Raw genomic sequence first — 15,756 nt, forward strand, 5'->3', positions numbered from 1 at the left:
ACTCCCGCTATACTCTAAACGCATACTAACCCCACCTGCACAGATATGCCACACCCCCCACTATGCTACAGCACCCAGAGCGCATCACTTTACAGAACTCAGCTCACAGTTTAGACGCATGGTTTCATCCCAGACTGTACCGCCACCTCACCTCAGCACCATCTCACAGTGGGCAAAACAGCACTTTCACACAGGTAGGGATAAATAATTCGCTTCACACTCCCTCTATAGCACACCCTACCCACCCTACAAACCTTACAGCGCTCCTACCCTCCTCTTTCCCACTTTTTTCTCACCTTTTTTCCCCTTACTCGCTTCAACGGAATCACAAAATGGTGGCCAACACTTCCTAGTTGCAACCGATCGCACCGCTCGCAGCCAATCACCAGCAAGCTCGTGCTCGTGATGCCTCAGCCAATCAGATGGCAGAATTCCCAAATATCAATATCTGTAAATTTCGATATTTCTCAAACTCCTGAACGGATTTAAACCAAATAAACAAAAGTGTGCTTTCTAGACCAAGACCCTTCTCCCTTCCATATTTGGGGTAATTCCGTTCACCCGTTCGACCTGTAGCCTGAATTTGAGTCCCCCTTCACGAATCACCCCCAAACTTTCAACATAGGAGATGATCTCAACAAAGAATTAGTTTGTAAAATTTCACGAAGATTCGTCAATCGGCGCCAAAGTTATTGGGAATAAAATGTTGCCATTTTCCTATAGTAACTAGGTCCTAAGTGTATATATATATATATATATTTTTATGTTCAACAACTTGATGTATCGCCAACTTCAGGGAGTTGCGATGGGGGCCAGTTTTTCACCGAGTTATGCTTGTCTCTTCATGGGGGCTTGGGAAGAACTGGTCCTCAGGGTAAATTTCAAGAAAGAGTTGGATGAGCATGTGGTAGCATGGTACAGGTTTATTGATGATCTATTCATTGTCTGGCGAGGTGATGAGAATCAAGCATTAGGCTTTTTAGAAAACATCAACATCAATGATCACAATCTAGCCTTCACTGCAAACATGAGCCAGACATCAGTAACATTCTTGGATACTGAGGTATATGTCCACAATGAAAGATTGGAAACGAGACTGTACCGCAAGAGAACAGCTGGCAACACGCTCCTTCATGCCAGAAGCTCACACCCAGCCCACCTAATAGCAAGCATCCCCTATGGCGAAATGTTACGCATTAGAAGGGTGTGTAGCAACAACTTTGATTTAACTGCTGCGCAGCTTTCAAGCAGTGCTAGATTTTTAGTAAGAGGATACTCTAGAAAAGTCATAGAGAGTGCGATAGTTAAATCTATGCAACACTCAAGGGAGGACCTTTTAAGACCCTACACCCATAGTCAAACCACTACTGTTGCTAATGTAGCTGTTACTCCCAATGAGGCAAACAATACTTTTAGAATTATCACTGGTTACAGCAGACAACATAGGGACCTATGTAAAATCATTAATCGTAACTGGCCCATTGTACTAAATGACCCGGTCATAGGTGCCGTTTTGCCATTGCGTCCCTCTCTTACATTCAGTAGAGCCCCCTCTATGAGGGATATACTTGTTGACACAAATCCTGAAGCTATTGAGAAAACTACCTGGCTAGCATCTAACACAGGATTTTACAAGTGTAAAACTTGTAAATCATGCCTCCAAGGGGTAAACATGAAATCATACCGGGATGGTTTCAGCAACACTCAACATCAGATTAGCAAGTTACTCACCTGCAAAACAGAATTTGCGGTATATGTGTTATCTTGTCCATGCTCACTGCGCTATGTAGGCAGCACGAAACTAGCTGTGCATAAGCGAATCCTCCAGCATCTCAGGGCCATAGCTAACCATGACAACACATACCCAGTGGCCAGACACCTCAGGGAGTACCACCAAAGTGACAATCGATTACTCAGTTACTTCGTCATTGATGCTGTCTTAGCCAGTAGAAGAGGTGGTAATAGAGAGACAAGACTCCGCAAACTGGAAACACAATACATCCTACGTCTTGATACTAAACATCCGAAAGGTTTGAATTTAACGGAGGATTTGTACACATGTTTACCATGATATGAGATTGGGTACCATGATCTAGAAACACACTAGTATAAAGGTTACCATAGCTGCAGGCTAATACCAACCCTTAACTGTAATTTCAGTCATTATGGACTTCCCCATTTTATGTGGAAGGTTGGTAAAGTTGCCCCCCGGGATTCATTTGCAGTTGGTCACTTTGTATCCCCCCTTTTTTTGCCTACCTCATGTGAGTCCATATCCCATTTTCTATGATTATCCATTTCTGATGTTATATCACATCCTCTATACCGGTTTTTTCTCCTTTTTTCTCCTTTATTCACTCCAAGGGCAATAATGATGTAGTTTCATGATCTGTAGACCTTTGATGTCCTGATTTGTCTCGTTGCTTGACGCAGCAGGACAGTTTGGTTTCTATTCCCCCCTTTTTTCCTTGTTCATTCATTATTCTTTGCACATATTTGGCACATATTTTTTGATCCAAGTTTAGCATAGATATACACCATAAGTTCTATATCAGACACATGGAACCTCAGAAGTGATGTACATGTCTTTAATTATTTGAAGCCAGGATCATGCCTTTTTAATACTTTTTGCTGTTTTGTATGTGAATATGATGATCTTTATGATTGACAGTTAGGTGCAACAGGCATTTATGCCATTATTAATATACACATACATTTAGTATATTTCGTTGCAATAGCTACATTGAACTATGTTGGCCTTTTAATTAATTATGGCCCATGGACTATTCTATTACATTTCTAGGCATTTAAGCCATGAATTGATGTATAAATGATTTATATTGTAAATAGAGGGTTTGTTTTTATTAACTTACTTATTTATTTATTTATTGTTTTACTTTTCTATAAATCAGCGAATTTTGCACATGAATTGGGATTGTCCCGGCATCAGTATATATATATTTGTATTTTTTAGACATGTTGTTTACATTGCTATTTATTGTCATAACACATTCAGTGTTTTTTCTATGTCTTCTATACCGGAAGTCATGTGTCTATGGTTTTGCACTTTGAACCCATGGTGGCTGCTATTTATTGGATCTTATTTTAAACTCACGTTGTCATGTGATCAAGGCTCTGCCGAGCCGAAACGTTATGACGACAGCCTAACCGAATAAACTCAGCACTTTAACAAAGGTCCGTGTCCGCCTGTGAATTTGGATTCCGTTGCATTTCGTTTTCCTGTTGCACCAGCGGTCTTTGGATATATATATATATATATATATATTACCTACTGGCGGTCGCCAGTAGGTAGTTATAGTTAGGACTGTGATTCCATAGGAAATCCGCAACATTCTATTTTGAATAACTTTGGCGCTGATTGACGAATCCTGGCGAAACTTTCAAAATAGGTGGGGCGTTCCGCTCCGCTCCTATCCTGAAAGTCTTGGGGGGATTCATCAAGCGGGGGCCGAGAAAAAGGGGGGGGTCCCAAAACGTGTTTTCTCCATGCATTTTTCCATAGGACCTTTAGTCCAAGCTACAGCCCGAACGGCTGAACAGAATTACTTGAAATTTGGCAGAGAGGTAGTCCTCAGGTCAGGGATGTGCCTTTTGTAGGTCTGGTGTAAATGTGTTCAGTATTTGCTGAGAAAATAGCATTTAAATATATATATATATCTATAAGCGCGCTCCGAGCGCGTACGGTAAGCTTACCGTACGCGCACGGTGCCGTGCGCGAGCTTAATTCTGATTGGTGGTTACATGACTGTAAACATTCGAATCGGTCGAAATCAGGAAGTGTCGGCCTCCATTTTGTGTGTCTTACACTGATAAACAAAGGTGGAGAACGTGAAAAGGGGGCAACGAAGAGAGTTGCAGACCCCCTAGCGTTTGTCAGGGGGTCCAAGAAGGTCACAAAAGTATGAAAAATACAATTAAATTTTTTTTTTTTTAAATCGCTGGGTGCGCGTACGGTAAGCTTACCGTACGCGTACGGCAGAAAAAAATCATTAAAAAAAATAGAAGTAAAAATGTACACATACAGCCTAGTTTTTACTGTAAAATGATTTGAATCAGCCAATGAGTTCTTTTTATTTAAAAAAATATGTATGCCTCCATTTTACAACTGAACTGGTATTCTAACGAGCTTAGGTTGGAAAAGAGGAAATGCAAAGCACTAGAGTACCTATGGCCATGCTCAAAGCACTCTGAAGATTGATTGGCTTATAGATCTGTCATAAGCTGCTCAGAAAGCATAAAAAATATTACTTTGTAAAAAGACTGGAGGAAAATAGTGGTTCCCTGAAAGAACTATTTAAAATTGTAAGGGAATTAGCCAACCCTATAAGTCAAAATCAGACAATCAACTCCTTGGCTGAGCGATGTGAAGGGGTGGCTCAATTTTTTATGATACAATGGAGAAGATTTATTGGACTTTTGAGTTCCAACTCCTTTAGATAAGATCTCATATGAGCAATTTGGAACTCATGAAAGAGCTGTGGCCAATTTAGGCAACTTTGCGACTTAATTCAGAACAAGCTGAATAGGTCACAGAAGAGGTGAAATCTGGATCGCTCTTTGATCCATGTCCCAATATCATCTTTTCTCGTTTGGCTTCTATACTAACTCTTTTGCTTACCCAGATTTGTAATCTATACTTGAACAATGCAGAATATCCTGCTAGTTGGAAGCAGGCCCTGACTCAACCTTTGGTGAAGAAAGCAGGGATGGATGTTTCCACCCTATCTAACTATCGTCCAATCTCTTTTTTACCATATATGTTGAAGGTATTTGAAAGGCTAGTTAATGCGCAGCTAATACATTTCTTGGAAAATAATAACCTACTGGACTCGACACAAACAAGCTTTTAAGGCAGATATAATACTGAGTCCACTTAGACAGTATCAGATCGGAGGTTGATCCGGGGATCCTTTTTGATCTGTCTGCAGCTTTTGACACGGTCTCTCATAGCCAGCAAATAAAGAGATTACATGTCAAGAGATTACATGAGACTGGTGTGAATTTGATCGTTTTGCAGTGGTTTGGAACTTTTCTGAATAAAGATCTCAGTCAGTTCACATGGTCCCTTTTAGGTCTATCCCACGGAGGATGTCAGATCTCAACCCACGGTAGCAGTTACACAGGCTGCAGGAATGGTAACAGCCACCGCCGGTACTGATAACTGTTCTGGTTCCTTGATTTACCATTATGTACTGTATGTCATCATGAGATTTCAGATGTATATAATTACTCCTGGTTATTTTCTATCTGTATTCTGCATATATAAACTAATAAAGAAATTTTAATAAAAAAAAGAAAGTAATGCACAGTAGATGGTTAATAAAAAAAAAGAAAGTAATGCACAGTAGATGCCAGTTCTTATTCAATACTTGGTAGTGCATTATAGAACCTGACATCCAAGGAAGCAACTATGGGTTTTCCAATGTGCCTAAAATTGAATTCGGAAGCCGAAAGACGTTATACAGGGACTTTGTATGAGTTTTAGTGGTGACTTCCAGGCTGCAGTTGGTCCATGTACAGTGTCTTCAAGAGGCAGAACGATGGAATCGTAACATTATTGGCTGAAGGGACGTAGTTTTGGGTGGGGTGTTATGAATGTATTTTCTATCAAATAGTTCTGTACAGGTGCTTTTAGTTGTGTATGGTGAGGCATCTGTTGGATTTCCTCAAGACATTTTACATACACACAGATAGAAATGCACACACTCTCCCACTCTGTTTTGAAAGTCTTCAGAAATGTTGATTATTTTACAAAATACCCTTTTTTTCTCACTTAGTACCACTACCAATCTGCATTCCTCTCCCTTTCGGCTGCCCCTTAAGTCCATCTCATGCACCCTCCATGTCTTATAATAAATATATGTTATCATTATATGCCAGTGTGATTGTTTCAAAATATGAAGCTTACACCACCACCCCCAATTTTACTGGCCAAGATATGCCACTGATTGGATGTTGGGACAAAGGTAGGGATTTATTGAGGAAAATATCCAGTCTTTCATCCTTGCTCTTGGTCTGTGGTGTGAGGGAGATGATGGTAGCGAACTGTGTTTTGGATTCATCAAAGCACCATACCGTATGTTGTGCCCACATAACAGTGTTTGTCATGCCCCTAATAAATGAGAATTCATATCCCTGATAAGGAGAGTTTGCAAGGACAGTGAGGAAATGGCCAAGCATAGCCTTTGTGAGGGAGCATACTGTACCTCACATAGGGGACAATGAAGCAGCTGTGTCTCTTACAGTCACTATGCAAATGAGACAGCAGCTGAGTCCCTATATAATGGATGATTTAGAAACGATTGTTTGTAGTTACCTGCAAAGCGCCTGGGCGTTTCCCAATCTAGGAGAAATACAGAAAAAAACATGTCAATAGGCCTTATACAATAAAATGAACAGATTACAAAAGATTAAATATGAGGGTTTTAAAAACAAAACTATATAGAGTCGGCAGATATTCCCTGCATCAAAATAAGATAAGAAGACATGTTCATGTTCTATAATCAATAAGGTTTCAATTAAGGTTTCAATTGCATTTCCATAGACAGAGAAAACCAATTGGGCTTCACAGGAAACAGCCTGGAAAGTTTTGATAAATTCAAAGGATTTATTAACCAAATGTAGTCAAATTAACCTTTAAGCATTCAGCATTTAAGCATTATTGTTACAAAGTTAAATTGCTCAAATGCTGATGTTTCGGCATCCAGGAAAAAAGAACATTGACAATTACGAAGTCAAGAATACAAAATATGCAAAAAGTGTGTTCCATAAAGGAAATTCCCTGTTCTAAACAGGTAAAGGTCAGGAAAGGAGGTACAGTTAGGTGAATAAAGTAAGGTGTCAGGTTCAGAAACCAAATGAAGCCCTCTGATGAGAGAATGTGAATGCTCAGACTCCAATCCTTTACACTCGAGCAGAGGAGATCAACAGAGACAAGAAAGGACTTCTCAGCTCGAAGTCAGCAAACATCTCCTTCAGCATCTCCCCACTAGTCAAAGGAGGACTTAACAATTTCAATACTTTAACAGCATTTGTGCCCATTCCCACACTTTAGAACATTAAGATTTCATCTTATCCTGGGAGTAGGTGAATTGTCTCAGGACAGCACAAAGGCCTACACACTCCAATGTCCTTGGGATGGACAATCTGTTGGGTACAACCAGCTCTTCCCACGAGTCGCTCTCCCATCTTGGCACTAAGTCTTCTTCTTTCAGTGAGAATCTCACTATCAGTTGTCTAATACATAACAATAAGCTATTCACTAGCTAGCAAAGGCAGTTTGAGACTGCATCTGCAGTCGAGAAAAACATGATCATGCAAAACAAGCAATATGAAGTAACACGCCTCCAGCCATACTAGGCATGTGACATTTTAAAATGGAAATTAAAAATATAACTAACTTAAGTAGCATAGCTCAGGTGCCGCTCATAGTTGCTAAGTGCAGTCACCTACTACTATTTAGATAATTAATGTGCAGACATTTCCCACTAAATGCATTAATTGCGCAAAGATAAAATTTAGCTCTTCCAATTTCCTGTTTGATGGATAACAGCTATCACAAAATACACAAATAAAACTTCAGCTCAGCTGAGTTCAGAACCTTGTGTCTAGAGTTTTGCAACTCCTTCATCTCCTCCTTAATCTCTCCTCCATTTCTACTTCTTCCTTCCTTTGTTTCTTCTATCTGCCCTTCCTGTTCTTGTTCTCAGGCATCTGAATTCGTTTTACACAACAAATAAGCAAGCTAAGCCAATGTCAACACTTAAATAGGCCTTACAACTGCACCTAAAAATCCACTACCAATGCTTCCAACTAATTATGGCCAAGACCCCTCCTCCCAGGGTCCCTGGAACACTTTGGGCCTCATTACGATGTGACTCGGAAAGATTTTTGAGTCATATCGTAGGTTTCACTTCGGTCGAAAGTGAAACAGGTCAGTCATTCCGACTGAATGTCCGATGGGCTCAAGGAGCCCGGCGGCCAGTCGGAGGCCCCACCGTAGTCCATATGGCGTTTCTGCCGTCGGGATTATGATGTCGGTTTCCAACAGGCTTTCCATGTCGGGCATTCTGACATGGAAAGCCTGTCGGAAAGCAACTTTAAGGGCCGCTAGCAGGGCCCCCTTCTCCCTGTGGCCTCCGGTTGGGGGCAGAGGGGGCATCTATTGTGCCCTCCCTGTTAATCCTTGAACCCTGTGGCAGGCACTTTATGGTGCCTGCCACAGGGTGCAGGGATTAACAGAAACTCCCATTTCTCTATGGTAGCTTGCTCTAGGGACGGTTTACAGCTGCAGCACAAACTCCCATAGAGAAAAGGGAGTATGCAACCACACCATGTGCGGTCGCATTGTAATAGCGGTGTCTGGACCGCCGACTGAAGGCTAGGCGGTCCCGAGGCCGCAACGGTTTTGGATCGCAATAAGGCCCTTTCTGTTTCTAAATCTTCTAATTCAGGGTTCACATCTGAAATGTTTTTTATAAATCCTTCTATCGGTTTCCTCTCATCTGGGATATAAGTTCAACATTACTTCACTTTCAACATTTACTTTTCTCAGCCAACAAAATATCTAAAGCAAGTCTGTCTTGCTAGACCATAGACCTAATAGCCAATAATTAAAAACAATGCACCTGAAGTACTAGTAGCAGGTTTGTCTCACTCTGTGGAATACTTTCCAATTTTCTCATCATTCAAGACTACTCCTACATCAGAAATATTAGCTCCAAAAATATCACCTACTAAAAATACTAGCAGTAAATGGTAAAAGGCTGTAATAAAGCAACAGTATAACAAGGATAACCCCAACTGAACTTAACTTAAGATGGCTTGATAAACAAAGGGTTAAGAAAGAAGCATCGGATAAACTTTTCAAACAAAATGATATCTGGAGGGTCTGCATGGAGTCCCTGTATGGAAGGCACTTGCTATAAGAACTGATGACCTTTCAAAACTTATGGGTGTAATGATCAGGGTACAGTTTGCACAAGTCTCTGTGTTTCCAACACCTTTCTAGCCGCGCAAGAACACAGAGCTGGAAGGTGTGCAAGGTATCCACTCAAGGGTGTGCTATTCTACACACGTACACTGTTTATTCAGATTACACCTCATGAAATTTGTATCCTGACACATTTTACTATTCCCACTCAAACCAATAGATGGTTTGAGTAGATGTATGACAACGGCATTAGAAAATCCACAAACCCCGATCTTTTTAATTCGGCTAGAACTCCAGCCCTTCCATGCAAGATGAAGCCAAGAAAACCTGGCAATTTAATAAACAATATAAAAGGCACACAAATGAAATCAAATAAATACTTCAATAGCAACAAACGCTGCATAACACATGATGAGGTACCCTCGCCTTTATATGACAACTTATGAAATGAAAAACAAATCTTAATATATTTTACAGCAGATAGCTTTCTAAAACTAAGTCGCTGTCAAAGTTGGATGAATGATGGGACCTTGAAAATGTCTACTAAATGTCTACTAAATAAACAAAGTAGCCCTTACTATGAGCTCGTAAACCACATAAAACAAATAACTACCACTCACAAAAAATAATCATAGACTTTGAGCAAGCCATGATTGAAACCATTTTAAAAGTGTACCCTGCCTCCCGGCAGATCAAATGGCAACCACAATCATAGTGATCCACAAGGAGGGTAGGCCAAGGTTCTGGCAAAGGTACTGGCAGACAGGGTGTTATCGGTAACTAAAGACCTAGTGCATGTAGACCAATCCGGGTTTATGGCGGGTTGAAGTACTAGACATAACCTGCGTAGGCTTTACAGAGTCCTGCACAAGACCGAGGGTGACATATGTCAGCAGACGGCATTTAGACGCCTTGATGACCTTCGACAGTATCGAATGGCCGTACCTCTTCATGGTCCTCTAGAGGCTGGGCTTTGGCCCCTCCTTTTGTAGCTGGGTCAGACTCCTATACGAGGGGCCGATGGCACGAGTGAGGGTGAACAGTACCCTGTCTCGGTCCTTTCAGCTTCGGAGAGGTACGCGACAGGGGTGCCCTCTTTCCCCACTTCTATTTGCCATGGCGTTGGAGCCAATGGCTCACTGGGTCAGGAGGGATCCCGAAATCTGGGGACTGTGTGCGCCGAGTGACTGGGAGGAGCGTATCTCCTTATACGCAGACGACATTGTACTATACTTGGCACGGCCGTATTACTCTGTAGCACGGGTCCTCCACATTTTCGAGTTGTTTGGTAGCTATTCGAGATAAAATATAAACTGGTCAAAGTTGGAATCTTTCCTCTCTCGGGGCCCAACCACAGGGTTCCACGGAGTTGCGCGGCCCCGGTGGTGGTGGATGGTTTTACATACCTGGGGATATACATCACCAGAGATCAGAAAGTCTTCTTGGCGAGGAATCTGGGGCCTTAGATGAGTCCGATGTTAGTCACTGGCGCACGCTACCGCTCTCGTTTATGGGACGGGCAGCCCTCTACAAGATGTTGATGCTACCGCTGCTCCTCTATGTAATGCAAAACACCCCCTTTCAGATACCACAAATGACTTTCAAGCACATAGCACAGGAAGGGCCATCCCTGCTGTGAGCCGGTGGGGGGGGGGGGGGGGAGCCGAGAATTGCCTTACATAAACTGCATAGGGGAGTCTTCGATGGGGGGATCGCAGTACCAGATGCCAGGCTGTACTATTGGGCCTCCCAAATGCAGGTGATCAATGATTGGGTCTATGTAGGAATGGAGGAGCCGGCCTACAGGGTGGCTAGGGCGTCGATGTCACAGGGCAACTGTGAATCCCTTCTATGCTCCCGGCGGATGCACCCGGACTGGCCTGAGCATACTAAGGTGGTGGTTCAGTGTTGGAAAGACACCAATAAACTTCTGGGTTGGACAGGGAGGCTGACGGGCAGGACTCCGCTTTGGGCAGGCGATCCACTAAGGGAAGTGGCGACACTGTCAGGCCTTAAGGGCTGGTGCCTGATTGGCATCGAATACCTGGGAGACGTGTGGCGGTGGGAGGCCCCTCGCACGTTTATCTGCAGAAAAAATACGACATGCACGACTCGCAGCGCTACACGCACCTGCGGCTCCTACATGCTCTGCGCACTCACTTTCAACAGGGGGTCTCCATTCCAGAATACTCTCCGCTTGAAGACCGGCTACTGCTGGATCCAAAGCCTACCTCCATGATATACTGCAAACTGATCAATAATCCTCCGGATCCCTTGATATCTCTTAGAGAGGCTTGAGTTGGAGACCTTGGTATTCTGGATGACAAGGACTGGCAGGAGGCACTCCAGAGCCCACGGGAAGTGGCTATGTGTGTCAGATTCAGATTGGTATAGCTAAAGGTGTTACACTGGGTCTACTATCCTCGCACTCATCTGTTTTCCTGGGGCCGTATCCAGTCAGCGCAGTGCGTTAGGTGGTGTGGGGAGGAGGGTACCTTTATACACATACTGTGGGAGTGTCCTGAAGTACCCGTTTTCTGGAAGAAAGCAACGGAGGTAAAGTCGGAGGTGGTGGGCGAGCCTGTACCGCTAGACCCGAAATGGCTTCTTTTAATGATTCAAGGAGAGATGTACTGGTCTAGATATGTGGGCATATGGCTGGCATTAGCGGCGGGGGTGGTGAAGCTCAACATTGCCAAAAACTGGGGGGCGCTGGCGCCCCCCTTGAAGGAAGACTAGAAGCGGGACCTTGATTGGTGCCAGAGGGTGGAGGAAACAGTGTATAAGAGCAGGGGGTGTATCAAGAAATGGGAAAGGGTGTGGATGCCGTGGAGACGCTACAGAGGACATGAGGAGGTGGATTACTGACACAATGGGGGGGTTACAAGGGGGCCGGCCCGACCCGAGAATGTGTTGGCGATGATTCTCTGTATATGGCGACTGATGCTCTCATGATATTGTCTCTGTACTATGAGGTTTCTTGAGCTTTTGTTAATAAAAATATATTTTTTTAAAGTGTACCCTCACAAATCCATACAAGGCTGTAACTGCCATTTTAATCAAATCACATGGACACACCTCAAACAATCTTCAATAAGTATAGAATATGCTATGAAAAGTCAATTTGCCTGTGAAATAAAAACATTATATCAGCAGCTATGTCCCTGTCTGCAGTAGCTAACCACTACAATGTACTGATAGAAAGCCTTTACTACCAACAAAATGAAGACAGACTAAGACCCCTAATGGATTATTTCAAAGACACTTAGGTTGGCAGACTGCATGGCTCTGGACACAGATGCCAACCCAAATTCCAAATGCCATGGTGGAATGTCTATGGCAGCACCTTGGCACAGGAAGCTAAAACAAACAAAGCAGTGGAAGGATGGCACAATGCCTTCCAATCCATACTAGGCTGAACCCAACCTATACAATTATAGAAGCATTACAAGAAGAGCAAAGTTGCCAAAAATTGACAAATCTGTATGCCAAATTGCACCTAAATTTACCAAAAGAATGTGTGACATGCCACAATTTAAACTTTTTATAAACATCAAATGAGTAGATTACTTAGAAATATAAGCCAAAAGCATATTAAGAAATACAAAGTAACCTAAAAATGTAACTAAAAAGATGATTAAAAAAACGTAAACAACTTGACAAATCATTATTGATATAAATAATAAACATAATATTTTAATATATCAGTCAAAACATTAAAAAAGACTCCAACATTAAATAGAACTGATACAACAAAATTATATTTATAAATTATTTACTTGAAAAATCTAAACCTCACTAACTGTTGATACGAGGGTTATTAGTTGTCGCAAATATGTGTCTGCCAATGACAATAATGCCACTAACATAGTCTAGGGCTTAGAATAGATCACAGAAAATTATTCCCAAGCTCAACCCTTGGTAGCTGGGCTGTGAGTGTGCAAGCTTACCTTCAGAGCAAACACAAGGAGACGATGGACGGAGCACTGAAACTTTTCAGACACTCAACCCCAGTCACAGATCAGAAGGCAATTTCAGAGACCGGTATAAGCATTGAAAAACCCTAATTGAGTAAATAATTAAGACAACACAAAACAAAACACCAATTTGAAAAAATAGGACTTTTTTTATCTTTAAAATAAAACTAAAAGAATCCAATGTAGGAACCAGAGATATGATTTATTTAAAGATTTAGCACTATATAGCACATAGAAACCTATTGCACCTATTGGGACTTTTGGTCACGCTAGACTAGGATAAAATATAAATTTCAGGTGACCAAGCTGGAGCCCTGTGTGGCTACCCCTCGTAGTAGGTCTCGGTCAAAGTTTTTACCTTCTGACTTAGAAACCTTTCTGGAGCTTTTCTTCCCGGGGTCCTTCAAAGCGCTTTGCCAGCCCGGATTCAGTGAGGGTTCGCGGAATTGCCTTACGATGAGATCCCGGTAAAACCTATGGAAGTCAGACCTCTGGAGCTTTCCAGCAAAACAAACCAAGGATCCAAGTCGGCTCGTGATTGAAGGTGGGTGGCTTGGCTCTGGCGGTTGGTCCAGGTCACCTTTGCTACTTTCAGACTTAGAAACTTTTACAGAGCATTTTCTCCCGGGGTATCTTGACGCTCTTCACCAGGCCAGATTCGGTGAGAGATCACCGGCTTGGGTTTCGACCAGCTCCCGGGCAAACTCTGGAAGTCGGACCTTTGGAGCTTTTCAGTGGGACATACTTGAATGGCAGGTCGGCTTGTGGTTGAGGGTCTCCGGTAAGTCGGTCCACTTATGAAGCTTTTTTCCAAAGTTGCTCCAAAGTTCTTCAAACTTCTGGAACTTCTTCCTGAAGTTCCTGTGAAGGTCCAAAGTGTCCAAAATATACTTCAAGGTTCTGGAAGCTCTAAGACAAAACCCTTACAAGTCTGCTAGTAGTACTCCAGGCTGGTGATTCTTGGTGGTGATGGTCCAGGTGAGCTCGGTTATCCTGTAGCTTGCAGGGAGACCCCTCCTTAGTCATTGTGAAGCAAGTTAGGTCCACAGGGCTTTAGTTCCAGAATGTGCAGTAGGCGCAGTCAGTCAGATTGCAGGGCCAGGTTGGTGCAAATCAAACTTCTCAGCATGGACCCTTCTTCTTTCTCTTGTTTCTAGCAACAGATCTGATAGGCACTGCCCCTCTCAGATACTTATTCAGTATTCTCTGTGGTCACACAGGAGTGCACTACTGTCCAATATGGTGCAGGGCCACACTACAGAGTGTGACAATTTCCTCCAATATGTAGCACAATGGTCTCATAGAAAGCACTATTTCTCCAATATTCAATATGGCTAAAGTCTCAGCAGAGAGGCAAGAGCTGGATAAACCATCCTCCAGGATGATTTATCTCCATATTCTACCTCCCCCTGGCATCTGCAGATTCCTTCCTTAAGCTTGCCATCTGGCTGGGTTCAAAGAGATCATGGCTTACAACCCCTCCCCCTTGCTCTGGCAGCCCTATGCAGGAGAACCCTCTCCTCCCAGAATGGCTCTTTCAACCCAGGGACTACCTCATCAAAGCAGCCTGGCTATTCCACTAAACTCTAACCAATCAGGGCAGATCACTGGAAGGGTGAGTTTTGGCTTACGGGCAAGAAAGTCTTATAACTTTTTGTCAGTATATTTTAGGATAAATTCAACAATAGCATAGTAATGGATTTATCAATACCATTCAAGTAAGTCCTTGAATTATAGTTTTCTGTGTTCCCTGGCCGGAGTTATTCATTAATAACTGAATGCCACCTTAATCTATGTGGCTGGGGATCTGCAATGAGAAAAATGAACTGGGCAATTTCTCCAACACCAGGGCTTATAAGATATATTTTATAAAGACACTGCCCATATCTACAGGACCCCTGGACCCCTGACCCCTGGAACACATAAGGGAGATTTTAGGGGTTCTGAATGTCTAAAGATATTGCAGATCCTCACTCCACAGTGCTCCTAGCACAAAAGTTGATTTTGGGAAGCACTTTACTACAATGTGGGAAGTAAAATGTGGAATTTCACAAAACCCCAGGCATACAGCACCTTTTTTTTTATAAGAGCCCTCATTATAAGTACCTCATCCCCCTCCACTGGGATGCCTAGGGGAGACCCTGGTGGTACCCAATATGCCAAAATATTGTAGGCTATTACTTTGTATCTGCCCCAAACACTAGAGTCGAGTTTGGGCACAATTAAGCAGTCCTGCAACACAGGGCTGCTTTTTAACTGACCTCAGCAGTGCACACATGCAAGTGCAGAAAGGGGTTCTGGCCTCTAAACTGCCATGCCCTATTATATACTAGGGACTTAAAGGTAGTTTGGATCCTCCTGGCCTATTATGCACTAGGGTCTGATAGAGGAGGACATGCCAATCATAGTGTTGCCCGAGTCCAAGGTGTACCCCAGTGTATGTAGGTGTTTTCACTGTATTCTAAGCCCTGGGCCTGGGCCTGGTTAGGCAGAGCCCAGGGACAGTCAGAGTCAGTTACCACCAGTACCAGTTAGCAAAGAATCTTGGGGTTTTCAGGGCACAGATGGCTTTGCAGCACTAATCAAAAACTCAAAGAACATACTGTCATATAAAATATATACAGAACATATACTACACATTTCTAAATACCAATCAAATAATAATTACACAAACAATAACATATAACTGCTGGTTCTGTACATGCAGATCTTCCTCTGTACTTAAGTCATGAAAAATAATAAACCATCAAATATTGGAAAAATACAATAGAGATCCTTTGAAGCAATCCTAAGTATCTGGGAACCATTAAAAAACAAAAAAGGGTT

General features: G+C 42.6%; 1 protein-coding gene across 1 annotated transcript in view; it reads right to left on the reverse strand.

Moving 5' to 3' along the window:
• LOC146869271 (E3 ubiquitin-protein ligase TRIM39-like) overlaps window positions 1-15,756 on the reverse strand; it is a 185,129-nt gene that overhangs the window by 39,347 nt on the left and 130,026 nt on the right. Inside the window, exon 7 of the mRNA XM_085646508.1 lies at window positions 6,338-6,364. Within this exon, the coding sequence (XP_085502634.1) occupies window positions 6,338-6,364 (27 nt within the window). The remainder of the gene's footprint in view (window positions 1-6,337; window positions 6,365-15,756) is intronic.

Source organism: Triturus cristatus, chromosome 1_1, assembly GCF_964204655.1.
Source record: "Triturus cristatus chromosome 1_1, aTriCri1.1, whole genome shotgun sequence".
NCBI lineage: Eukaryota > Metazoa > Chordata > Amphibia > Caudata > Salamandridae > Triturus > Triturus cristatus.